The sequence below is a fragment of the Gekko japonicus genome, unplaced genomic scaffold (genome assembly GCF_001447785.1).
Source record: "Gekko japonicus isolate JY-2015 unplaced genomic scaffold, Gekko_japonicus_V1.1 scaffold743, whole genome shotgun sequence".
Lineage (NCBI taxonomy): Eukaryota > Metazoa > Chordata > Lepidosauria > Squamata > Gekkonidae > Gekko > Gekko japonicus.
Window position 1 is genome coordinate 355,554 of NW_015167560.1, and position 25,410 is coordinate 380,963.

Sequence of the window (25,410 nt, forward strand, 5' to 3'; positions counted from 1 at the left end):
GAGGAGGAGGGAGAGGCCAGGATGCTGCGCAAGCCGCCGCTTTGAACTATGGAAGGAGTTCTGTACAAGTGGACCAATTATATCACAGGTAGGGAGGGCATCTGGGCTCTGGGGCGGTGGGTCTCCCACACCCCTTCTTGGGAAGGCGGCAGACAGGCTGACACCCTCCACCCCAACCTCATCAGCACATAATGGAGACTCCAGGAAGGTTCTTTGGCCACGTGCTTCCTTGCCACCTCAGCTTACTGTGAGTCCAACCATTGGTTTTTTTAAAGGTCAGTATTGTCTACTTTGGCAGCAGCTTCCCGGGGTCTCAGATCTGTAATGTCGTCTATCGCCTCTTCTTAGTGGGAGGGGAGGGGATTGAACCTGGAACCTTGTGCATGGAAAAACAGATGCTCTGACACTGAGCCAGGCCTGTAGCCACAGTGGGGCCTCTTGGGGCCCGCCCCCCGACATACCACCAAGGCATACCACTTCCCATCCAGCCCAGCCCACTCCAACTTCCAATTTTTAATTTTATTTATCGTGCTCGTCCCTGGCAAGCCCTGGGCCACCCTCCAATTCCACGCCGCTCTTTCTCGCCAGCCACAGCTGCTCTCTCTCTTGTCACCGTGACTGAACCATGGCCCTGCCCCACTTCTTTTTGAGGTCTTTTGAACCGATGAGGCCTGATTGTTTTACAGAATCAAAATTATGCTTCAGTATGCTGGGAAATTCAGAGACAAGCGCTGCTTAAGCATACTACGGGATTTAGCAAATATGACCTAGTTCTGCCGATGCCTCAAAACCCTTAGCTCACATTCTCCATTCTCATTCTTCCACAGGTTCTGCAGATAGAAATAGCTAGGTTTTGTAGGGTGGAAAGCATTTCAGAGCCGCTCTGGCTGAGTCAGAGGTGCTCCGATATGTCTCATGGTTCTTAGTTTTAACACTGAACGTAGGCCTTGTGGGTGTTTTTGCAAAATAGGAAACTTTGTTTGGGATGAGTAATGTGAGGAGACGTCTCTGGTCTTCTGAGGGGGTCCTGTCTGCATCATCAGCCAAACTTAATTGACCTCAAGACTTGAGATTCTTAAGAAGCCTAAAGCAACAGACCTAAGCTATATCACTGAACAAGTAGATGGTGAATCTTTTTCCCTCAGATTTCCTCCCCCCAAAAAAAGAACTGTTTTGCTTTTAACACTGTGGGATTTGTTGCCTTGGATTAAGTTGTTTGCTATCTGCTCTTGAATCGCTACCACCATTTGATGTAGAGAATAGACAAAGAGACCTTTTCCCCCCCTCTCCCAAAATACTGGATCTTGATGGCATTCAATGAAGCTGATGGGCGGTAGGTTTAGGACAGACAAAAAGACATACTGCTTTGTGGGACAGAGATTAAACTGTGGAATTTGCTGCCAAAGGATGTAGTGATGGCCACAGGAATTAATAGCTTTAAAAGGGGATTAGATAGATTCATGAAGGATAAGTCTATCAATAGCTGCTAGCCATGGTGACTGAGGGAAACCTCCATGTTCAGAGGCACTAAGCCTCTGAATCCCAGAGCCAGGAGGTAACATCAGGAGGGTTTTGGTCTCTATACCCTGTTGTTGGTCCTCCAGAGGAATTGGTTGGCCACTGTGAGACAGGATGCTGACCTAGAGGAACTATTGGCCTGATCCAGCAGGGCTCTTCTTATGTTCTTATGATATAGATGGGATGACGTACTCTTTGACTGACTTTATATGTGTTTACCGTTGTGGGCCCTGGGAACAAACCAGTAGCTTTCTAATGCATTCATGTCAAAGCTAGTTACTTTTGATGAATTCACTGTTGATTTATAGGGATCCCTGTCCCAAATGCTCACAAGTTCTCTATGTAAAGAGCTGCTATTTACTAGTCTGTCTGCCTTTTGACCTAGTACTGTCTTGTTACCTTGGACATTTTCCACAACCTTGCTACCAATGACTGTGGCTGATCCTGCTATTACATATGTGCAAAGCATAAGGATTTGAGAGCTGAGGGGGGTGTCCCCCAATTTTTTCCCCTGAGGATTAAAAAATAATTCCCCCCATTTTCTGACGATTAAAATTAATTTAATTTAATGTGCTTAATTAGTTTAGTTTATAATTATTATACACCCTTAAAGAGATCAGTGTTTTCAAAGTTATAAAGTATAGCTTAATATCCAGGTATGCAGGTAATCCTGCCTAGGTTGACTGTGTGAGAGTTTCTGTCCAAGTAATACACTCTCTTGTGTTCACCACAAAATTTATTCTCTACCTTCAGCTTTTATTTTTACCTTACCTTTTAGATGGCAAACATTGATTCATGTTCTTATGGTAGTATACAGTGTAGTAGTTTACAACTCTTTCTTACATATTGAGTATACTTGCAGTTTTCTTACAGAAAATGAAGACATTTATACTTTTAAGTACCATAGATATGCGAGAAAGTACAATTTTGTATGTTAACTACGTTATAAATGATGTCTTTAATAAATTATATCTTTAGGTTTGGTAGGAAAGTAAATATAACTTATATTTCAAACTCCCCCCTAGCCCCATGTTTTCCCCTTGGTTTCAAAATTCTTGGAAAGCTCTAGCAAAGCATGCACTCTGAGTTTTTCCTTCTCCATAATTATGTTTTGTTTTGACTTTTTAAGGAAGTGCTCAGTTCCTGTTTCTAAAGGATATGCTTCAGATCTTAGAAGCTACTTCTTTTAAAGTTCTGCCCCTACAATAGAGATTCTATACTGTGAAACGTTTCTTTGTGGCTCTTGATCGAGGGAGACATCCTATTTGTACAGTTAAATTTGAGTCCAGTAGCACCTTAGAGAAGAAGAAGAGATTGGATTTATCCCCCGCCCTTCACTCGGAGTCTCAGAGCAACTTACAAACTCCTTTCCCTTCCCCTCACTACAACAGACACTCTGTGAGGTAGGTGGGGCTGCGAGAGCTCTGACAGAAACTGCTCTTTCAAGAACAGCTCTGACAGAACTATGGCTTGCCCAGGGTCATCCAGCAGCTGCAAGTGGAGGAGTGGGGAATCAAACCTGGTTTTCCCAGATTAGAGTCCACGCACTTAACCACTACACCAAACCATTACACCAAACTAGAGTTTCAGGGTATAAGCTTTTGAGAGTCAAAGCTCTCTTCGTCAGATACAAGTAGGAATGGAGCTCTGTGAATCATTCTGTTCTAGCTAGAAACTGTCCTATTTGTAATATATCCCAATTTGAAAGTGTAACTGGTGATGTTCAGGCGCAAGTGAGATGAACCTCGGTTTCTTGGGATCATACAAGGCTGTTATACTGATGCAGGGCTTGTTTTAGCATAGCTTTATGCACTTAAATAAAAACAAAATATTGGGAAACATTTATGAATGTGAGAAACAGGTTACCGCTGCTAAGGTGTGTGCATCCCAAATGGCAAATTGTGGGAGCCCTGTAGATGGTTTTTTCAGGTTGCCAGCAATGAATGTTAGGAAATATATTATAAAGAGGCAGAAGTCCTAAACTGAAAACGGCAGGTAGGTCCAAAATCCTGTTTATTGTTGGGGAATGAATGGACCTTTGCATCACTTTGTGGTTGTCAACATGTTATTCAGGAATACCTCTCATAGCATTTTATCAACAGCCTCCCAGATGTAAATTCTGGAGGCGTCCTGTGATTCTGCTGCAGTCAAACAACAGAGCCATGAGCCCATTTTGTCAGATGCATGAACTGTTATATTCAGTTGTCTGAGATATATATACACACACACACACTCACATACAAATCTACAAACAACAGAAGGACGAGGGGGAGTTATTGAGAAGAAAGCTAAGAATGTAGCCCAGTTTCCCATAACATATCTGTATTATATAACGTGCAGCGCAGGGGTGAAAACAAGATCCAGCCAAAACAGTAAGTGATGCGCTCAGAGTGGATGTGGACCACTCCCAACTGTTGATGAATTAGCTAAGGTAGGACGAATTTGGACGCTGTATGTAAACCTGTGAGGAACAATTCTTTTATGAAATGAGCAAACAATTCCTTGTTTTACAGTATCATAGAATGTATTTCACATGTATCTCACAAAAAAACTGCCTTATACAGGGGCAGGTCATTGGTCTAACAAGATCAACATCGTCTGCTCTGACTGGCAATGGCTCTCCTGGGTCTTAACTAGAGTTCTTTTAACTGGGATACCAGGGATTGAACCCAGGACTTCTGCATGCCAAGCAGTTGTTCTACCACTGAACTATGCCCCTGCCTCAGTCTCACATCAAGACAGTAGTATCTGGGCTGAGAGATCCACTTAACTTTAACAGTGTAACACCAGACCATTCTCTGGGAGTGAATAGAGACCTGAAATGCACTCTTGATTTTCCTTGCCATGTGGTATTTTTGCTGGTTTAGTAATATGCACCTAGTAGCGATTCTAGCTGCTCTTTAAAATGAATAAAACCCTTGAGCAGTAGCATATGGAAAGCTGTTTGGAGAGAGGAAGGATGCTAAGGGATTGAAGTCTTCATGCAGAACAAGGTTTGGATTCCATTTTTGGCTGCGGAATATGTGCGTGTGCTTTTGGTGACCCTTTTGAGAAACGTTTAACCTGCCCCTTGAATCTGCGGAATATGTGCGTTTTGAGAAACGTTTTGAGAAACGTTTAACCTGCCCCTTGAAAAGGCCATGTCTATTTTATCATTATGTGTATTATTCTGAAACTTGTCTTCTTTTTTTTAACCACCCACCCCCCCAGCTTTGTTTAAAATCTTATTTCTTTTGGAAATTTTCTTGGAATTTGGTAAGTTTGTAGAGTGTATAATTTTTGTCGCTGCTTCTCCGCAGACAGGCTGTTTGAGGTTAGATTTTGTGTAATCCGAGAGAGAGAAAGGTTGCCATTATTTGAGGGTGAGTTAGGGCCGTTAGATATGGTGGGGTGGCTGTGTCTGTTCGTGTCCTGGCCTTGCTCACATCTAAAGCACTGGCTGGCTGTGTGGTTTTTAAAGGAAATTGTGTATGGGGTTGAAGAGAGCTAAGCCTTCCCGTGCCTTATTCTCACCACAGTTTGTCATTGGAAGCACTTTTCTCCTCAGCCCAGTTTACCTAGTGTGGGAACTGGGCAGGGAGAATATGGCGCACAGTCAGTCACAGTACAAGGAAGGGCACAGTTCCAACTTCTCTAATTTGTGGGGCCCATTTTATTGTAAACGGTAGGCCCACCCCACGCATCTGGTTTAGACATGAAAAGGACAGACATATACAGAAGCAGTGTGGCTGTCCCCATTACATCTACTTTGAGCTTTAAACATAGCCAGTCACTTAGAGCTCTGCCTGTCTGTTTTATTATCCATGGCCAGCTTTGTCTGTCTCCATTCGCCTTTGTTAATATACAAAATCATATACAATGCACAGTTATATGCAAACCAAAACCAAACCTCTGTCTGTCGATCTGATTCACTGTTGTATAGCTGTACTGTATTTACATATGTTTCTTTGACTTCGAATTCAGAGACTCAGTGGAGTAAACAAGTCTTCATGTAAAGATAATGCACAGTATGGTTAACGGCAGATAAAAAGGAAATTGCCTCATTGAAGGAGGAGGGAAACAGAGTTAGGAGGTGCCGTTTAGTTTTGAAGGATTCCCTGAATATTAAAGATTAACAGTTGTAATTTTTTGTTCTCAGTATTATTTTATTTCTCATACAGTGTTACATGATATTTTGGGAAATGGGTGTGTGTGTATGTGTGTTGTCCCTAGCTGTAGTATAACATGACATTAATGGTGGGCAGAAGCCTGGCAGTTCTGGAGGAATGTAAATAGATGAAGGAAGCAATTGTAAGCACGTCTACTCAGAAGTAAGTCCCATTTTATACACTGAGAGTACTGAATTAAAGGGGCTCTCTGAGCATGCGTGTTTTGGATCACAGGAGAGATCTGATTCTTTTGTTGCGGATTAAGCAACCGCCACCTGCAAAGACACAGTTTCCTTGTGTGTGTAATGATCATGCCTTCTTGATGTTATTTTAGAGAAAGATAAGGGAGACACTATTTTGCTGAAAGTACAGTTTGCAAACTTCCAAGATCAGATGATGAGAAGAGAAAGCAATGATGGCTATCAGAAAAATGTGGGTGAATGAAAGGAAAGAAGTAGAGATGAAAGGTACTTGACAGTAAGAGATGGCCAGGAAGTAAGCATATGTCACTTCCTGCAAGCCATATAAAGTTCTGTGAAAAAATGATTAGAAATGCTAATTATTCCCCGTAAGATAACAGGTGGGCGGGATACCACATGAACCTCTGTTTTGTAGGTAGTAGAAGTAGGATCTGGGAGACTGAGGTTTGACTCCCAGATCTGCCATGGTAGCTAGTTGGGTGCCCTTCGGGCCGCCACACAGTCTCAGCCAAATATAACTTCCCACTCTCAGCCAAACGTAACCTCCCAACTGAAGAAGTGAGCAGTGTCTCTCGAAAACTCATACTCTGCCACAAATTTCGTTGGTCTTTAAGGCGCTGCTGGACTCTTGCTCTTTTCTACTGCTGCAGAGAGACTAACACGACTACCCATCTGACTATAACCTCTCATGGTTGTTGTGAGCAATGCTCTGTATAGAAATATTGATTTCTAAAAGTCTCATGCCTTCTCCTGTGATGTCTTTCTGATAACAGGCTGTGCCTTAGTTCCTGTTGCAAGCCAAATGGTGGGCCAGATGGCCTGAACAACTTTATAACCCACATTCTTCACACTTTCATGCCAAACGCCAGACCTCATGGCTCCACTTTCTGGCCCACATGCGACTAGTCACGTAGACCATGACGTAGCTGGAGTTTGGGGTCAGATGATTGCAGGTGGGGTCCCAAATTTATAGCCTATCCCCACACGCAGCTATGGCAACCAATAATTGGGCACACCCAGGCCCACTCACAGTTGGCTGATGACCACATCTAATTTGTGACTGGAATTGGAGTATAATTGTTTTGATCCCTATGGGAGTGAGCTCTTGCTCTCTTAGCTCTCTCCCTTCCTCCTCTTGTCATTATCTGTTTTATGACACCTGAAATGCTGTCCCTTGCGAAACAAAGACCTGCTTTGTGACTTGGAGCACATGGTATGCAGAGATGGGATTCCTACTCAAAATCCCTTGGTGCTACCTGGATTATCACCATGGACAATCTTGAACTCTTGGATGCTATCCTGATCTTGGTAACTATGAATCTTTAATGTGTAGTTAAGGCAAATTGCCCTAGCCTTTGTTATTTTTGTAATCTTTTATAGTCTGTTGCTGTGCTCTGTACTGAATAAAGGTCCTGCTTATTTCTAACTTGTCTATGATGTTGTAACTTGGATTCCAAGTCTGAGTCTAGTGCCTAATGCTCACCCTTGGTAAGAGTAAAGCGTGCATCTCCGAAGTGAGTTGCTAAGGTGTTCTGTCCCAGATGCTAACTAAGGGTTTGGAACCTCTCCCTTAGGAAAGGCAGGGACTAGTGAAAAGAGGTTCTGGTGGCACATTGTTCTGAAACCAGAGAGGGTATAGACCATCTCGTGGTTTGTTGTTTAATGTACTGAAAAAGTACAAGATTCCCTCCCATTCCTGGACTGGCCTGGGTGGGCTAATCCTGTACATGCTCCCTCTAAGTTTTTTTTTTTTTTAAGTACCCGTAGGTACACTTTTATTATGTTTTCATTATACACTACAGACATACGTGAAAACAAACAACACATAACTCTCACTAACAAACATAAAACATATTACAGGAGGCTTATTCCGTTTTCTGTTCTTCAGTTATCTATTTGTTACATTTCTAATCTCATTGTCTATTTTACTAGCTTATCTTTTCTGCGTACTCAAATTTCCATCAAGTTATTGCGCTTATATTAGACCAGTCATAAAATCTCTTCCAAGTTTTTTGAGAAGTCCATTCTGTTCCAGCTCTCATCTCCAATGTCAATTTATCATTTTCAGCCGTTTCAAACAGCTTATTCACCTATTCTTGTTTCGTTGGAATCTCCATTGTTTTCCAAAAGAAAAGTATTGTCTGTGCCTGCTCAGCTCTCCTCCTGAAGCGACGAAGTTGCAGGCAGGTGGGGTAGGAGTTGCCACTGCTGTTGAGGTGGGCCGCAATGCTCCCTCTAAGTTGTGGGGTCTCGTGAGCAAAAACTCTGCTTCGTGAGATACTGGCACTAAAGTTAGTTAAAGTTTAGATAAGCATATGGAGCAGAGGTCCATCAGTGGCTATTAGCCACAAGGTATAGATAGGGACTCTGGGGCAAGTGATGCTCTGTCATCTTGGTGCTTGGGGGGGTCAACAGTGGGAGGGGTTCTAATGTCCTGGCCCCACTGGTGGACCTCCTGATGGCACTGGTATTTCTGGCCACTGTGTGATACAGAGTGTTGGACTGGATGGGCCTTTGGCCTGATCCAACATTGGCAACTCTTATGTTCTTATGTTTTATGTTAAGTTGTGAGTGAGCATTTTGGCTCCTGCATAAATTAGTTTTGCTCTGGAGCCTTCCTTCCTGAGCTCAGACAAAAATGTGTGAGCCGGAGGCTAAAAAACTGAGCTAGCTCACACCAACTCAGCTTAGAGGGAACACTGGTTGTGAGGATAAAATGGAGTTGTGGACTGGAGAACAATATTGGCTGCTTTGGGTCCCAGTTGTTGAGAAAGGAGAATTATAAATGAATCAGATAAAAGGAATTACATTGGGATAATTTAAAAACTAATCTGTTTGCAGTTTGAGCTTGTCACTTTTTTCTTTATTAAAATAGGCTGTGTTTCTAAAAAAAACACACGTAGTAAAAGGGTTTTCCTTGATGAAGTGAAGCTTCTTTCCCCACTTCCTACTGATGTGCATGGGCTATGAAGCTGTATCGTTGTTAATTTGTGAGCATAAAAACCTTATGGAAATATTTAGTGTATGGCTCATGAGTTATATTAGGGTTTTTGACCTTCATTAGGAATCTTTGACTGCAGCAGGGACTGGGTGTACAAAAGCTAGATGATGAAATTATATTATACACCAATTTAAATAAGATGACTTGAGGGCCATTTCATTATTAAAAATGGAGCAAAAATACACGTTTGCCCTTTTCCTTAATTTTCAGAAAGGTAATAGAAGATGTGTAAAATGAATCACTGAACTTGGGTTTCTACACATTCATGAGCACTTTTTATCCTTGTTCATTTTCTTGCTTTATAGGGTCATCTACGGGGATGGCAAAAGATAATGTCCTTTTCACCGTGTTGAAAAGGTTTCCTCACCGCCAGAACAATAGGGCTGTGTGTTCCCTTGGTGCGGCTCAATTCTAGGTTGCGTAAACTGCTTAATCAGGTGTCCTTCAACTGCAGAGACATGGGCTTTGTTTGATTCTGCAGGGCTCTGCTTCGATGCTTCTCTGCTTGAGTCAAGCTCGAATTTCTGCCGCACACTTACATAATGGAACCAGTCTTTCCCAAACCTATGAATCTCTCTTGGGTTGTTTTGTCTTGCTATCGTGACCTATATCTTTATCCGATTTCCTTTAAAATGTTGGGAAAGCAGATTTTACAACTCTGTTGGATTCAAACGTCCTTGTTCCACACTGCTAGTTTATAATACAGTCCTGTAGCAGAGTGACACCCTTCTAAGCCCATTGACTTCAGTGGATTTAGAAGAGTGGACCTCTGTTTAGGATTGCACTGTTAACCCCTTTACAATTAGCAATAATCTCTGGTCATGTTGTTTTGTGTATTCCATGTCAAAAGGATAGATAGAGGCAGGATGAGTCTACGTGTGAAAAAAAAAAGAATTTCAGACAAAGCAGGCAGCTGAAATTGGAAGAAGGTTGCATTGTTGGGGTTGCCAGCTCTGGCTTGAGAAATTCCTGGAGATTTGGGGGGCAGTGCCTGGGAAGGATGGCGTTTAGGGGGGAAGCTCAGCAGAGATGTAATTCTGTAGAGTCCACCACGGGAACTGATCTCTAGTTTGGAGAACTCCAGGCCCTCCCTGGAGGTTGGTAACAGTACTTGGTCACAAGGTTGGGCTTCCTCACAACAATGGAGGGTAGCCTTTAGTTGTAGTTGGCCTGCCTCATAACCACATTTTTTTTCTCCTTTCTGTTTCCTTGAAGAAGGTTGGTCAGACTGTACTTACAATAGATTTACAGAGTTTCCCTTTACTGACATTACTGACTGGGGAAGCAACTGACACTGAGGTATTAATTTTACGAGGCTTAATTCTTGAAAAGTGCTTACATATTCTGCTTCAGCTGCTCCCAAGAACAACTGGTGAATGGGAACATTCCAAATGGGTTGTCGTATTAGTCTGTACAGGGGTCATTTCCTAGAAAAAGAGGTGCAGGAGATCATTTGCATAGCTCATTTGCATATGCCACACCCCCTGACAAAGGGCAGGCATTTTTAAAATGAGTTAAGCCATGCAAATGAGTTTAAATCCCCCACCTTTCCTTGAATCTCTCCACAAAAGTGGAGAGGCTCAGGGGAAAAGGGGCCATGTCTGCCCGCCTCCTCTTCCCCTCTCAAGCCAACCCGCTGAGGCGGGCTGGGTGGAGCAGGGAAGGGCAGGGCGGCAGACATGCCTGACTTTCCTGCCTGATCTTCTCCAGGTGCCCCATGGCTGTGGGGTACCTGGAGGAGATCGGGCTGGGAAGCCAGGGATTTAAACCTGCCGCAGTTCCTGAGTCTGGGTGGGCCAGGAAAGGCGGAGGGGCGGGGCCTGGGCTCCTTCCTGCTGGAGCAAAGCTCCGGGGCGCTCCGGCAGGAAATGATCCCTGAGTCTGTAGAAGCGAAATAAAGCAGGGGTTTGGCAGTACCTTAAAGACTAACAACAGTTACTCCTTCATGAGGTTTCCTGAGTCAGAGATCACTTTATCGGGCTGCGGTCACACACACTAAATAATATGGGCTTCCTCACAACAATGGAGGGTAGCTTTTAGTTGTAGTTGGCCTGCCTCATAGCCACATTTTTTTCTCCTTGCTGCTTCCTTGAAGAAGGTGGTATTGGTCAGACTGTACTTACAACAGATTTACAGAGTTTCCCTTTAGACAAATACATTACTGACTGGGGAAGCAACTGACACTGAGGTATTAATCTTAGGAGGCTTAATTCTTGAAAAGTGCTTACATATTCTGCTTCAGCTGCTCCCAAGAACAACCGGTGAATGGGAACATTCCAAATGGGTTGTCGTATTAGTCTGTACAGGGGTCATTTCCTAGGAAAAAAGGTGCAGGAGATCATTTGCATAGCTCATTTGCATATGCCACACCCCCTGAAAAAGGGCAGGCATGTTTAAAATGAGTTAAGGCATGCAAATGAGTTTAAATCCCCCACCTTTCCCTGAATCTCTCCGCAAAAGTAGAGAGGCTCAGGGGAAAAGGGGCCATGTCTGCCCGCCTCCTCTTCCCCTCTCAAGCCAACCCGCTGAGGCGGGCTGGGTGGAGCAGGGAAGGGCAGGGCGGCAGACATGCCTGACTTTCCTGCCTGATCTTCTCCAGGTGCCCCATGGCTGTGGGGTACCTGGAGGAGATCGGGCTGGGAAGCCAGGGATTTAAACCTGCCGCAGTTCCTGAGTCTGGGCGGGCCAGGAAAGGCGGAGGGGCGGGGCCTGGGCTCCTTCCTGCTGGAGCAAAGCTCTGGGGCGCTCCGGCAGGAAATGATCCCTGAGTCTGTAGAAGCGAAATAAAGCAGGGGTTTGGCAGTACCTTAAAGACTAACAACAGTTACTCCTTCATGAGGTTTCCTGAGTCAGAGATCACTTTATCGGGCTGCGGTCACACACACTAAATAATCCACTTTCAATGCACTTTCGAACTGGATTTTGCCAGTTTGCATAGTAAAAGTCCAGTTTGAAAGTGGATTCAAAGTGGATTATTTAGTGTGTGTGACCGCAGCCTCAGATACATAGGGGGTGTTAATTTTTCTTGACCGAGCTTTGTCTGTAAAAGTGAATGGCAAAGACTGGTCAAACCCACAACATAAGCATGGTGGACATCTCCACGTTTTATCTTTTGGGTGTTTCAAATGCTACTTGAGTATTTGAAGAACGTTTAAGGATCTGTTTTAAGTATCTGAAGAAGTGGGCATACATATGGAAGCTTATACCCGGGATAAGACTTTGTTGGTCTTAGAGATGCCCCTGGACTCAAACTGTGTTCTGTGTAAGTATTTACCCGAGGAGACAAAAGTGGGGTTGTCCATGTGCATGTAGGGCCTGAATATCTCCAGGAGTTACAACTGATCTCCAGACTATAGAGATCAGTTCCCCTGGAGAAAGATGGCTGCTTTGGAGGGTGGACTCTGTGGCATTGTACACTGCTGAGGTCGTTTCCCCCCTCCCAAACTCCACCCTTCTCAGGCTTTGCCCTCAAATCCTCAGGAATTTCCCAACTTGGAGGTGGTAACTCTATTTAGATAGGTTTGGAAATGATAGTCCTGTGAGTATCAGCTATAGCAGGGCTCTTTTTGTAGAAAAAGCCCAGCAGGAACTCATTAACATAATAGGCCACACCCGACAGCAGAAACTCATTAGCATATTAGGCCACACCCCTGACAGCACAGCTCATTGGCATATTAGGCCATGCCCCCACACCTTCCCTTGGGGAGCCTGGGCAAGCCTCCCCTTGAAGGGAAGGAAAGGCAGTTTAAACGGCCTTCCCTTGGCTTGCTCGGGCATCTTGCGGCTGCGGGGAGCCCGGGCAAGCTGGCCCTTAGACAGGCTGGGGAAGGCATGGGGAGGCATTTAAATGCCTCCTCGATCCTTCCAGCCCCCCCCCCGGCCTACCTGCCTCGCAGTTGCCGAGGTGTGTGTGTTACTCTCCATGCCTTTCCTCTGTAGCCAGGCACGCAGAGGTTTTGGCTGTAGTGGGCGTGGCCAACTCTGAAGCCAGCCGGAACTCCATTCCTGTCCGTTCCTGCCCCAAAATAGCCCTGTATATAGGTAAGATTATCATTAAAAAGGTAAAGGTAGCCGAAGAGCCAGCGCTGTCCGAAGACATTTCCGTAGTCATGTGGCCAGCATGACTAAACACCAAGGCGCACGGAACGCTGATACCTTCCCACCAAAGTGGTACCTATTTATCTCCTTGCAATTTCTTGCTTTCGAACTGCTAAGTTGGCAGGAGCTGGAACTAGAGACGGGAGCTCACTCTGTCATGCGGCACACTCGGGTCTCGAACTGCTGAACTACCGACCTTCCACAGCCTGCAGTTCAGCGTCTTAACCACTTGAGCCACCGCAGCTCCAAGATTATCATTAGCTGTGTATTTTTAAAAAGTATCTCTGTTTTGTTTCTGAAAGTTTTTTGAATAAGCATTGGCCCTATTTTCCAGTAAAGACCTCAGTAATGCTACTGTTCGTGTGAGATTATATCGGTAATGAAACAGAATAAGACTGACGTCGCTTTATGCTCTTTATGGTTCTTTCCCAGGTTGGCAGCCTCGCTGGTTTGTTCTAGATAACGGGATATTGTCTTACTACGATTCACAGGATGACGTTTGCAAGGGCAGTAAAGGAAGCATAAAGATGGCAGTGTGTGAAATCAAAGGTAAGTCCAGCAATCAGAAACTCGTCATGTATCAGCTCTTTGAACTGGGCCTGGGAGCAAACAGACACCAATGCAGTTGATATAACATAGGTGAAATATATTTTGTGTGTCACAATATTCAGCTGCACTAACTGAAGCTCCCAAGCTGTCTATTTGATGGGCCATCTCCTTCTATACTACCCAGTGTGTTAGTTAAGATCTGCCTCCAAAGCTCTGGTCTCTGTCGCCTTCCGAGGTGATGTGGCTGGCAACTAGAGACAGGGCATTTTCAGTGGTGGCACCTCGCCTTTGGAATGCTCTCTGCCTTCAGGCTCACCTGGTGCTTGCCATACAGGCGCTGGGGCAAGACCTTTCTTCAAATCCAAGTTTTTAGCCATGGATTTTTAATCTTTTTTAGCTGTTTTATGATCTGCTACTGATCTGAGGTATTTGGGGTTGTTGTTGTTTTTTTGCTCAATAGTTGCTTTATGCTGTTTTTATGCCCCTGTCTTGTTTCAGATAGCTTCTTAATGCCTTGTTTTGTTTTTTATGTTGATGATATGCGGTGTTTTTATGATGCTATGTTATTGTTTTTACTTTGAAACCACCTTGAGCAGGCCTCTGGAGGGGCAGCATATAAATGCCCGAAATAAATACATTCAAGGGAAGCCCCGTGTAAAGTCCATCCTGCTCATCAAACCTGGAAGTTATCAAAGCTACAGTCAGCTTTTAGTAATTTGTGGTACGCCAACAACTGAAAGAAATTTCAAAATTCCAAATTATCTTCCAATTTAAGAGGATATATAGGTAAATTAAGCCGCCTTGGTGACTTTGACTGGGCAGAAAGGCAGGATAAAAATGTTGTAAATAAAACAGAAATAAAATTGAGGAGTATAAAAAAACACGAGTAAGGACTAAAAGGGTGAAAGCTGCAGTTTGGGAATCAGACCTCTTTTTAGAAACAGGAGGGAGAAATAGCGTGGAGAGGTTTACTAGTGCTTCTGCTGTCACAGTCCTATTTAGGTACTGAAATGGAGAATACAGGCTCAGTGGGTGCATTGACTGGGAGTCTGTGTATTTTTTAAGTTGAAGGAAGCATTTATTACAAGGGTCTTGGATATGTGGTGCCTGTGGGGTGCAGTGGCATACGCCAGCGCCTTTTCTGGTGCCTGCCAAGTGTTTCTAGTCAGTGGGTGGGGCCGGGTGGGGCCGGGTGGGGCTTTTGCCGAGCAAGACTTTTGACTGGCCATTGGAGAATTGATTGGCTGTGCAGATTTTTTTTTTAAATGTTGCTTTGGCAGCAAGTGCCATCACACCGCAAAGATCTTCAATGTGTAACTGAAGGTAAGCTGTGGCAGCCATATTGTGGCTGGCAATATCACCCAGGGTTGCCAGCCCCCTGGTCCGGCCAGGAATCGCCTCATCTTTGGGTCTCCAATTTGTTGCTGACCAGCTGGCCAGTGGAGGTTGCCCCACCCCCAAAGAGGCTCATCGCAGGTCAATGTGGTTGGCGTGATGACATCACACAGAAGTGATGTCATCACACTGGGGACATCATGCATCAACGATATAGGATTCTAACCAAAAACTCTATGGTAACCATAGAGTTTCAGCCAGAATGCTAGAGTGTCAACATATGATGTCCCCGGCATGATGACATCACTTTTGTGTGATGTCATTGCGCCAACATGATGTTGCCCTGCCCCCACACTCCTCGATGGCTCCCTCCCACCCCTAACTGCCAGGACAATTGGAACTCACAACCCTATTATCTTCTGTGGCAGTCATTTTGTGGCTACACCCATTTTGCTATGCCTGCAGGCTCAAAAAGGTTGAAAACCCATGATTTATTATATTGAATGCATGCAACAGCTTCTCTCTGTTTAAAAGAACCAGTCTTCATGGTGCAGGCATAGGGCTCATCTTAGAGTAACATCTGACTATCCACAGGCAATTTCTGCTCACCCTGGGTGAACAGGCAAGTGGGAATTTGCAAGCCTATTATAATACTGGTGAATTTTTGTTTGTTTGGTGCCATTTATTTATTGAAAGGGTGTTTTGGGAAAATAATTAGGGTAAAAGTACTAAAATAAATGAGCATTGTACCTGAAAAATGCCTTGGAGTGGAAAAGTTACTTTTGGAAAATATCTCTATTATTCCAAGCAATATTTGAAGATCTACACTGTTATTAGGTTTTCATTTTTATTTCTGTCTTTGTTGTTAGTTCATCCAACAGACAGCACAAGAATGGAGTTAATAATCCCAGGGGAACAGCATTTCTACATGAAAGCCGTCAATGCGGCTGAACGACAGAGGTGGCTGGTAGCACTGGGAAGCTCAAAAGCGAGTTTGGCAGACTCCAGAACAAAGAAAGAAAAAGGTACTCAGATCTTACAAAGTATGGGATATCAGGGCTTACAAAACCTTTTTTGCTTATCAAAAACCTAGTTTTTAACTCTGACATTTGGGTGACAGTTTTGATGCATGTCAATTGTAGATTTTTATTTTTGAGGGGTGGTTTTAAAGAGTAAACCCTCCATCGCCCTGTGTCCGGTTCCATGTGCTTGTATCCATTCTTTATCATTGCAACCATGACCGTATTCTCTTAGAATTAAGACCCACTGTTTTCAATGGGACCTGGTTCTGATTAAGGATACATAGGATTGCATCCTTACATGCGTATTAATGAATGAAAGATGACAGCCTAAAGGCTGAAGAAGTGAGCCATGTGACTGCACAGAAGCTCATACCCTGCCACAGATCTTGTTAGTTTTTAAGTTGCTAACTGGACTCTTGCTGTTTTCTACAGCCTAAAGGCTGTTGGGCTTGTAACATGATGTTTGGTTGCAATGTGCCGTTCGTAGGCTGGGCAGTGTCTTTTCAAAGGCAGGTATTCCCTCCCTTGAAGTATCCCCACATTCAGAAAATAAAACCAACGCTGTGACTGCATGTCTTAAAAGCGATGTTCCAGTGGTCCTAGTCAGCCGTACGGACTCAAAGGGACCCAGTATGGGCTACAGCTTCCAGTAAAGTGAATTCACTGAAAATATTTAATTGGCCGATTGCCCTACATTTGTGTAATCCATTAGCCGCTTTTATGAATATGTTGTGTTAAAACAGTGGGATGAATCCTATGAAGATCGAACACGGTAGCACTTACAGGTTCAGATCTTTCTTTCCTTCTCCCATCCCCCAGCAGCCTCCCAAGACCTCCAAAAAGCTGATGCTGGAGGTTGCAGGGCCCGTGTAGACAAAAAGTCACGTCGCTTTGGTGAGACTACGGTGAGGAGAGGGAACAGGGCAAAATTGCTCTGTCTTCTGCCAGTGGTGCGCCTGTGGGTGCAGGAGGCTCGGTTGGCACAAGAGTGAAGGAGGGCAGGTTCCAGGTGGCTTCCGTCTCTTCACTGCAGCACCCTGGGCTGTGTGGCTTTTTGTACATGTGCGTCCCACAGTCTTCAGCATTAGCTTTCAGGATGGCTTGGGCCGCTGGGAGAAGAGAGTGGTGGAGAAAACCCACATCTGTGAGCACCTTCTGCGCCACACATCACAGGATCCAGCTTACAATTTTCTGTTTGCTAACATGCGACTCGTCTTTGCACATGAGCGTTCCTGTGTGCAGACAGGAGATTATAGTGATTATTGAAGAGTTTGCGATCACCTTTAGGTGTCACGGGTTGATAAATATAGTTGACATACGTGATTTCAGAATAGCTCTGCCCATTAATGCAAAAATATTCACCCTACGTGTCGAGCGACTTAAGAGGCTACAAAAATCTGTGTAGCCTACATTGTATGTGTAGCTTTTTAGCAAGAAGCCTGATAAGAGGGCCAATATTAAAAACCCCTGCAAAGGCCCTCCCTGGCCCCAGGCAGGCAGGGGTGGGGAGAGGCAGGGAGGAAGCAACTTACCCTCCCTCTTCTCCTGCCTCCTCCTGGCTGAATGATGGCCGGAAGCGGGGCGGCCGGAAGCGGGGGGTGGGGCTTCGTCATGTGCCCCGCCCCCCCGTACCTCACCCGGGGGAACTGCGATCCCCCGCGTTCCCCCACGAAATGACCTCTGAATACATGTATTTTTGTACATAACAAGTATACCCTAGGTTTTTCATATTGGCCCTCTTATCAGGCTTCTTTCTTACCCTTGTGGTTCTTGATTCCAGTTACTGGGTCAGGTATGTTTTCCCCTCCCTGTGTCTTACTAGCTTTTTAGCAAACCAGAGGGGAAGGGATTGGGAATGGACAGATTTCCTGACGCTTATCAGTGTGCAGGAAGGCTAAGAATGTGTCACTTCTTTTATTCAAAATAATTAAATTTAAGATGTGAGGGTGGAATTTGTAAGCCCTGGTCACACTGAGTTTCCGTTTTCCTCTGGACTTGCAGAAATTAATGAAACCAATGAATCTCTGAAAACCAAAATGTCTGAACTTCGCCTCTACTGTGATCTCTTAATGCAGCAAGTGCATACGATACAAGAATATGTTCACCATGATGAGAGTCACTCGTCGCCAAGCATTGAGGTATCAGATATTTATTCACCTTAAACAAGGTATTTCCAATTCAAGCAAACATCCTCTGCATGTAGAGACTGATAACAGGGAGTAGGGATGTGCTTTCGGTTCGTCTGAACTGAATGCACCCCTGAAAATGGCCCATTCGGGCTCCTTTTGGGCTGCTGCGGGCTGATTGAGATTCTCTCATCCGAATCGGCTTGCTGCCGAATTGCCACCAAATTTCGGCGACAGTTCAGCCCCATTATATCCTATGGGCCATTGAAGTCAATGGCGAAAACACAGGGTATATTCTGGGGGCTGGAGGGGAGGGGGTTCGAGGGAGAGGCTCCAAACTCATAGGGTAGTTGCTGGAGCCTCTCCCCAAGATACCCACCACGTTTTAAGAACATTGGACCAGGGGGTCCAATTCTATGGGCCCCCAAACAGGTTGCCCCCATTCCCTCCATTGTTCTCTATGGTGGGGAAAACACCATATAAAACAACAAGCCGTTAAAACAAGCCCAGGGACATAAACAGCATAAAACTATCTATAAAACAGACTTCAGATCAGAAGCAGACCAAAGCTGGAAATAAAAAGGCCTCATTAAAAGCCTGGTTAAAAAGATACATTCTGGCCTGGTACCTAAAAGTAAAGTAGGCACCAAGAGAGCCGGGGGGGGGGGGGGGGGGGAGCACTGTTCCAAAAGTGAGGCACAACCCCAGAAAATGCCCTTTTCAGTTGTCAATCGACTCGCCTCACCTCTGAAGGTGGGGATGGACAAAAAAGTGCTGTAGCAACCATGAGGGAAGTAGGGAGTGTTAGTGGGTCTGTGACATAAGAAGGCGAATATTCATGTCACTGAGTACTGAACAGAATTTTCTCTTGATGTCTCTATATTGCAAAGTTGTACTGGACTCATTGCATTCATACGATGTTCTTTAAGTGTTGACAGAAAAATTCCAGAAATGATGATTGTGTAATACTTGTTTTATTACGGTCAACCAACATACCATAAAACAGTGTATAAACTGTTGAATTCGCAAGAACTCTTCATCAGGTTGTTCATTACTAAAGACTCAAAAGTCATTGGGAGAGAAGAAATGTTTCCAAACATAGTGGGAAAACCCCCTCTGCGGCTGGCGGTCTTAAGATCAAATACAGGATGTGCTGAAGGCTTAAATGGTGTTGGGTGCAGGACAGATATTAGGATACTCTGAGGGCTGGGGGGGGGGAGTTGTTCAAAATGAAGAGTTTAAGGGGGAAATTGTTCTTCCATCTCACTGAAAAAGAGTTACTTGAACACATGAAGCTGGCTTGCACTGAGTCAGACTCATTCTTATATCAAGGTCAGTTTTCTCTACTCAGACTGGCACTGGCTCTTGAGGGTCTCAACCTTCCACATCACCTGCTACCTGAACTGTTTAACTGGAGGAGGTGCTGGTGTTGGAACTCAGGACCTTCTCCGTGTACATCAGAGGCTCTGTCACATAGCTATTAACCCTGCTGGTCATAACATCTTATTGTGAACTATGTCTTCAGACTAGGGCTCAAGGAAAGCCCTAGAAAAATATGAAATGTTAAAAAAAATACATTGTAGGGTTAAAAAAAAAATCAAACATCATAGAAAAAAAAAGCATGCCAGTGTGCCCTCTCAGGAGTACATTGTGAGATCTCAGCGACCATTGGGGTTGCTAGGCAACCTCCAACCAACATTGCTGAGGATTCCAAGACTAAGTTAGTGTCAGTACATGGGGAGGGGGGGGAGAGAAAAACAGATTTGAAAATGGAAAAGATAGGAGAAAGGGAAGGTAAAACTGGGGGAGGGGAGGAGCAGAAAAAGGTAAAAAGGGGAAGGAGAAACGAAAGGGTGGGTGAGGGAGTGAGAGGAGGCAGAGACTGCCATGGGAGAAATGGGAAAAGAAAGTTGGTCAGGAGGGAGTGAATGAAAGGGAAGTGGTTTGAATGCAGTGCTAGCTGGGGGGAAACAAGGAGGAGAGAGGGAATGGGGATATGAGAAATTTTCCCTTTCCTGTGAGTCCTCCCACTTATAACCAGAATGCCTGTGATGACTTGACTTCTGTGTTGCTCCCTATCCAAATGCTTGGCATTTGTCAAATTATGGCAACACTACCAGCAAAGAGGAACTTTACAAAAACTTGTTGGTCAGTTAAGTTGGAACACATGCTGCCGTCGCATCCACAAAGCTGTTGGTTTGTATTTTTCTTCATTGGTTTCCAATGTAGGCTTTTTGTGTGTGTATTTGCAGAACATGAATGAAGCTTCCTCCTTGCTCAGTGCCACCTGCGACACATTTATCACGACCCTGGAAGAATGTGTGAAAATAGCTAATGCCAAGTTTAAGCCGGAGATGTTTCAGCTGCCTCACCCGGACCCCCTCGTCTCTCCCGTGTCTCCTTCACCTGTACAAATGGTTGGCTGTTCTTAATAATTCTTTTTTCTCTGAGGGCTGAACGGGGGGGGGACTGAGAGGGAATAAGTGGAACAATCCGGTCTTTTGAGAGGGAATAAGTGGAACAATCCGGTCTACAGCAGAGTTCTAAGTAGGGGTGCCGGCTCCGGGTGGGGAAATACCTGGAAATATGGGGGTTGGAGACAGAGGAGGGTGGGGTTTGGGGATGGGAGGGACTTCAGTGGGGTATAACCCCATAGAATCCACCTTCCAAAGCAGTCATTTTCTCCATGGGAACTGATCTCTATCGCCTGAAGATCAGTGGTAATCCCAGGAGATCTTCGGCTACCACCCGGAGGTAGAAACCATCAAACTACATACAGCCGTGATATGATTAATACATTTAGTGTAAACAGTCTAATCAATATATCATAATTAATGTTAACATCGTTCTAACAATTGCATAGAAAAGGTAATGTGCCTGTGCCAAATGTCTTGAAAGGCTTCCCAAGGTTTTAAATCAATTAATGTCCATATTTCACTTGCACATTGCACTCCCTGCAGCTCCACCAATGGAATGGCTGTGACTTCCGTTTCGTTGCTTTCTCAAGGCAGATCCCGCATAGCTGAAATAGGATCCCATCACTTCCATGAAAAACAGACCTATACCAAACCTCACCTGCAGCCAGTTGCTCCCTCTAAGCTGTGGAGCCTTGTGAGCAAAAATTCTACTTCGTGAGCTACTGGCATTAAAGTTGGTGAGCGAGCAATTTAGCTATGGCATAAATTAGTTTGCTCTGGAGCCATCCTTCCTGAGCGAAGACAAAAATGTGTGAGCCAGAGGCTAAAAAACTGTGAGCTAGCTCACACTAACTCAGCTTAGAGGGAACACTGCCCACAGCCATTTCTTTTGGTTGGTCATACTGACTCTCAATTCTGTATCCGAATTCTCAAATCATTTGTCATCTCAAGAAGAAGAAGAAGAGATTGAATTTATACCCCGCCCTTTACTACCCAAAGGAGTCTCAGAGCGGCTTACAAACTCCTTTCCCTTCCCCTCCCCACAACAGACACCCTGTGAGGTAGGTGGGGCTGAGGAAGCTCTGACAGAAACTGCTTTTTTTCAAGAACAGCTCTGACAGAACTATGGCTTGCCCAAGGTCATCCAGCAGGTGCAAGTGGAGGAGTGGGGAATCAAACCCGGTTCTCCCAGATTAGAGTCCACACACTTAACCACTACACCAAATCAAATCTCAAAATTCAGTAAAGCTACTCAGAGCTTTCAAGACCCTTTGACACATAGGATGTTAACACTAATTATAAAATATAAGACTGTTTACACTAAATGTATTAATCATATCGCGATTGTATATAGTTTGATGGTTTCACCTCATCCCGTGATCTCTCCTTGTTTAAAACTACCTGGAAGTGGGCAGAAGTGCCTTTACATTGACATTGTGTGGTTATGCCAGCAGGGCAGCACCTTCGGATCCAGCCCATTACGATTAAATATAAAACAGTTAGGAAATGGCAGGGGTGTGCACAAAAGTGACAGAATTGACTGTACCTCCTGACTTGCACACGTGATAGTAAATCTGGATATTTGAAAAACCCTTATGGTGCAGCCCTAAGCAGAGTTACATCCTTTTAAGCCCATTAACATGAAATGGTGTATCTCTTCTTAGGATCAGGACATAACGCAGAAGGAAAAGTTCATTTGGCAAGGGGCCTTGTACTGAGATCAGTAGAAGAGGACGGAAACTGGGCTTTCTTTTGAGCTCTTAAAGCCCCAGAGTAGGAAAACCGCAACAAACGCCTGCAAATATAGTTTCTCCTCAGAGCATGAATAAGTAGGCTTGTGGTGCACAGTTCCTATTGTCTCTCAGATTAGATATGGAGCAAATGGGGCAGGTAATTGGTCTATCCAGAAAAAAAAATGGGACATCCATGGTGGTGGTAGACAGAGAGAAAAAGAGATACTCCCCTCCTGTGTCAGTTGCTCGTTCCCTTTTTGGGGAGATCCACCTGACCATTTTGTTGATTAGTCAAGTGGGCTGGTTGGCTGTGGGGGGGATGCTGCTCCTTCTGTGGTGTCAGGTTAAAACTGTCATTCTCATGTAACACCTATTTGAGACAATCACATTAGCTGACAGTCCATTTCTGGAATCTGTTGCAAGAGGCAGGGCCTTCTCTGTTGTAGCCCTGCTACTGTGGGTGTAGTGGTTAAGTGCGCGGACTCTAATCTGGAAGAGCCGGGTTTGATTCCCCACTTGCAACTGCTGGGTGACCTTGGGCAAGCCATAGTTTTGACAAGAGCTTATCCTGAAAGGGCAGTAATTGAAAGAACTCTCTCAGCCTCACCTACCCCACAGGGTGTCTGTTGTGGGGAGGGGAAGGGAAAGGAGTTTGTAAGCAGCTCTGAGATTCCGAATGAAGTGCAGGGTATAAATCCAATCTCCTCCTCTTCATCTTCTTCATCATCATCATCTTCATCATCATCATTATTATTTTGGAGCAAAGTTAAGACTTCTTTCCCCCCTCCAAGCCACTTTATAAAGGCTGCGTTACTGCTCCTCCTCCTAATCTACTGCGTCTGAGCTCGTTACTGTGTTTAAATTATGTTTTTATGTTTTTCTGCTTTGCTTTGAACATTGCCGATTGAGAGCTCTGATTATAAACACAAATGCTGGTATAAATGCTGTGCCAAGTAATTTCTGGATAATGGCAGAATAAGGGAGGAATCCTAAGCTGATCTACTCAGAAATAAGTTCTGTTTTATTCAGTGAGGCATACTTCCGCAAAGTGTTCTTAGAACTGCGACCAAAGTATCGTAAATACTTTCATGACGGTCTCTGTTTTTCCAAATCTATATTTGTTTAAACAAGCAAAGAGGAATCTTTCATTAAAATATACAAAGAAATAACTAACAAAAGGAAATATTCTGATAATTAATTTTCATTTTCCCCCCTAGATGAAACGTTCCGTTAGCCATCCTGGTACTTGTAATTCAGAAAGGTAGGTTTAAAAACAGTGGTTGTTTTTAATGGATTTACTTTGTTTTTATTTTGAGGATCTGTGATATTTTTTATCTAGTGTCGTTTTTACTTGTAAGCCGCCTTCTAGCAGGACTCTAGATAAGCAGCATATAAATTCCATAAATAAATCTGTTATTAAACAACTTTTAAAAGTTGGAAATCCCAACTCGATTTCACCTTAATCTAGTTATCTACATGCCTATTGGATTGCCCCTCTGTGGTACCATATTTGTGTATTCCAACAGAAATTGTGCTTGTTTTTCTGACCATGTATGATATATAATTAAAGTTTAGTGAAGGACAGTGCTGTCCTAAGCAGAGCTAAGTCTGTTCATTTCAATGGACTTTGGAGGATGTAACTCTGCTCAAGAGGACTCTCTGAATTGTCTGTGTTCCACATGGTGGTGTCACTTGTATATAAAAGGTGTTCTATGTACATAAGAGGTAGAACATGGGCTCTCACACTATCCAGTCCCTCTATTCCTTTTTGATGCAAGGAATTATTTGAGGCATTCCACCCCACTTCCATGTAGGCAAAGGTCTCCCATGTGCTTTAAATATTTGCTCTGCACACCAAAATACTTGTGTGTACCCCTGGATGCAAAGTGGGCCCTGACAGGTATTCTACTGAGCTCACTACCTTCCTGGCTGGCTGCCAGATGGATGTGTCATGATCCTGTCTCTCCCCCAGACCAATCCAAGAATGGAAAGGAGAAGGATCATGGACTGAGACAATGAAGTTACACAAGAACCCAAGAGAGGTAGTCTCTCTGGGCTTACAGATACATGCCACCAGAACCTTCCACTATGGTCCCCTTCCAGTCCAAGAGAAGGTTCAGACTCTTGACTGGCTTTTGGGACTTAGACAAGAATATTCTTAGCCAGGTAGCAGCAATTGGACAAGCAGTCTCAGGCACTAGGAAAAAGCCTTGGAGTCAAAGGTACATCAATCAGACACAGTTATAACAGAATATAGTTTATTTAGCAGAGTTTGCCATCAGACCATAGGAGATTAGAAAAATAAGAAAGGCTAAGCAACAGTTTGCCTAACTATACAATAAAGTATATTTACCAACATTCAGGAGGGTCAATAGTCCAAGACAGTCCATTGGAATGAATTCTACTAAGTCTCATCTTTGTCCAGAGTCCCTGTCATGTGCTCCAGAAATCCTTTGTTCTCTCCCAGAGAGCACACGACGGAGATACAGCATTTCAGGGTACATTCAGAAGTAAGCCAAAAAAGTGAGCTCCACTCTCTGTGTTAGCCAATTTGAATCCCCATCTCATTATGATCAGCTGTTGGCCAGCAGCCAATCCAATGAGACAGGTACTTTCCCAAATTTGGTGTTCCCATGGTGAATGGGTGGGGGTAGGTTGGGAGTAGTAGTCATCTCCTGCGCAGACAGATGATACCAGCCCAACCTACCTTGGTCCTTCGTGCCCTTCCACATGCTTCACTGAGGCATCTGGATTTATGGGGGCAATTTGGACAAATGGTCAAGCCATATGGCGCCAGGGGTTGAGGCAGATACATTCCTAAGGGGAACATGAAACTTCTAGAAATCACACAAGGGGAACATGAAACTATAGGGATCAATTTTCCTTTACACCCTCCCCCTTAAGATGGAAATTCGGGGTGGATACCTCAATTTTCATCTACATGAGAACAGTAAATCTAACACAGGTCAGCAGACACAGAATACATCATTACATAATGAATACCAAACAAGCATAACCCAACTCAATACAACTCATGAAGGTTTCATCTCCCCTCCAGGCACAGCTTAAACATTTCAAGGTTACAGAAAGGAAACAACAGGTTAGATCATTCAGTCAACAACAAAGGTGTGGGGCCTTGGTCATGGGACATCCTAGATAAAGAATCAGCAATAATATTCTGAGACCCCCTAATATGAGAGATAGAAAAATCATAATCTTGCAACGCTAAACTCCATCTCAACAATTTCTGGTTGGAGTTCTTC

General features: G+C 44.3%; 1 protein-coding gene across 1 annotated transcript in view; it reads left to right on the plus strand.

Annotated features, from left to right (window-relative positions):
• Nucleotides 1–12: 12 nt before the first annotated feature.
• Nucleotides 13–25,410, plus strand: part of PLEKHA3 (pleckstrin homology domain containing A3) — a 34,745-nt gene continuing 9,347 nt past the window's right edge. Inside the window, exons 1-6 of the mRNA XM_015413752.1 lie at nt 13–88; nt 13,398–13,514; nt 15,719–15,874; nt 17,873–18,009; nt 20,250–20,414; nt 23,365–23,408. Of these exons, the coding sequence (XP_015269238.1) occupies nt 49–88; nt 13,398–13,514; nt 15,719–15,874; nt 17,873–18,009; nt 20,250–20,414; nt 23,365–23,408 (659 nt within the window). The 5' untranslated portion in view covers nt 13–48. The remainder of the gene's footprint in view (nt 89–13,397; nt 13,515–15,718; nt 15,875–17,872; nt 18,010–20,249; nt 20,415–23,364; nt 23,409–25,410) is intronic.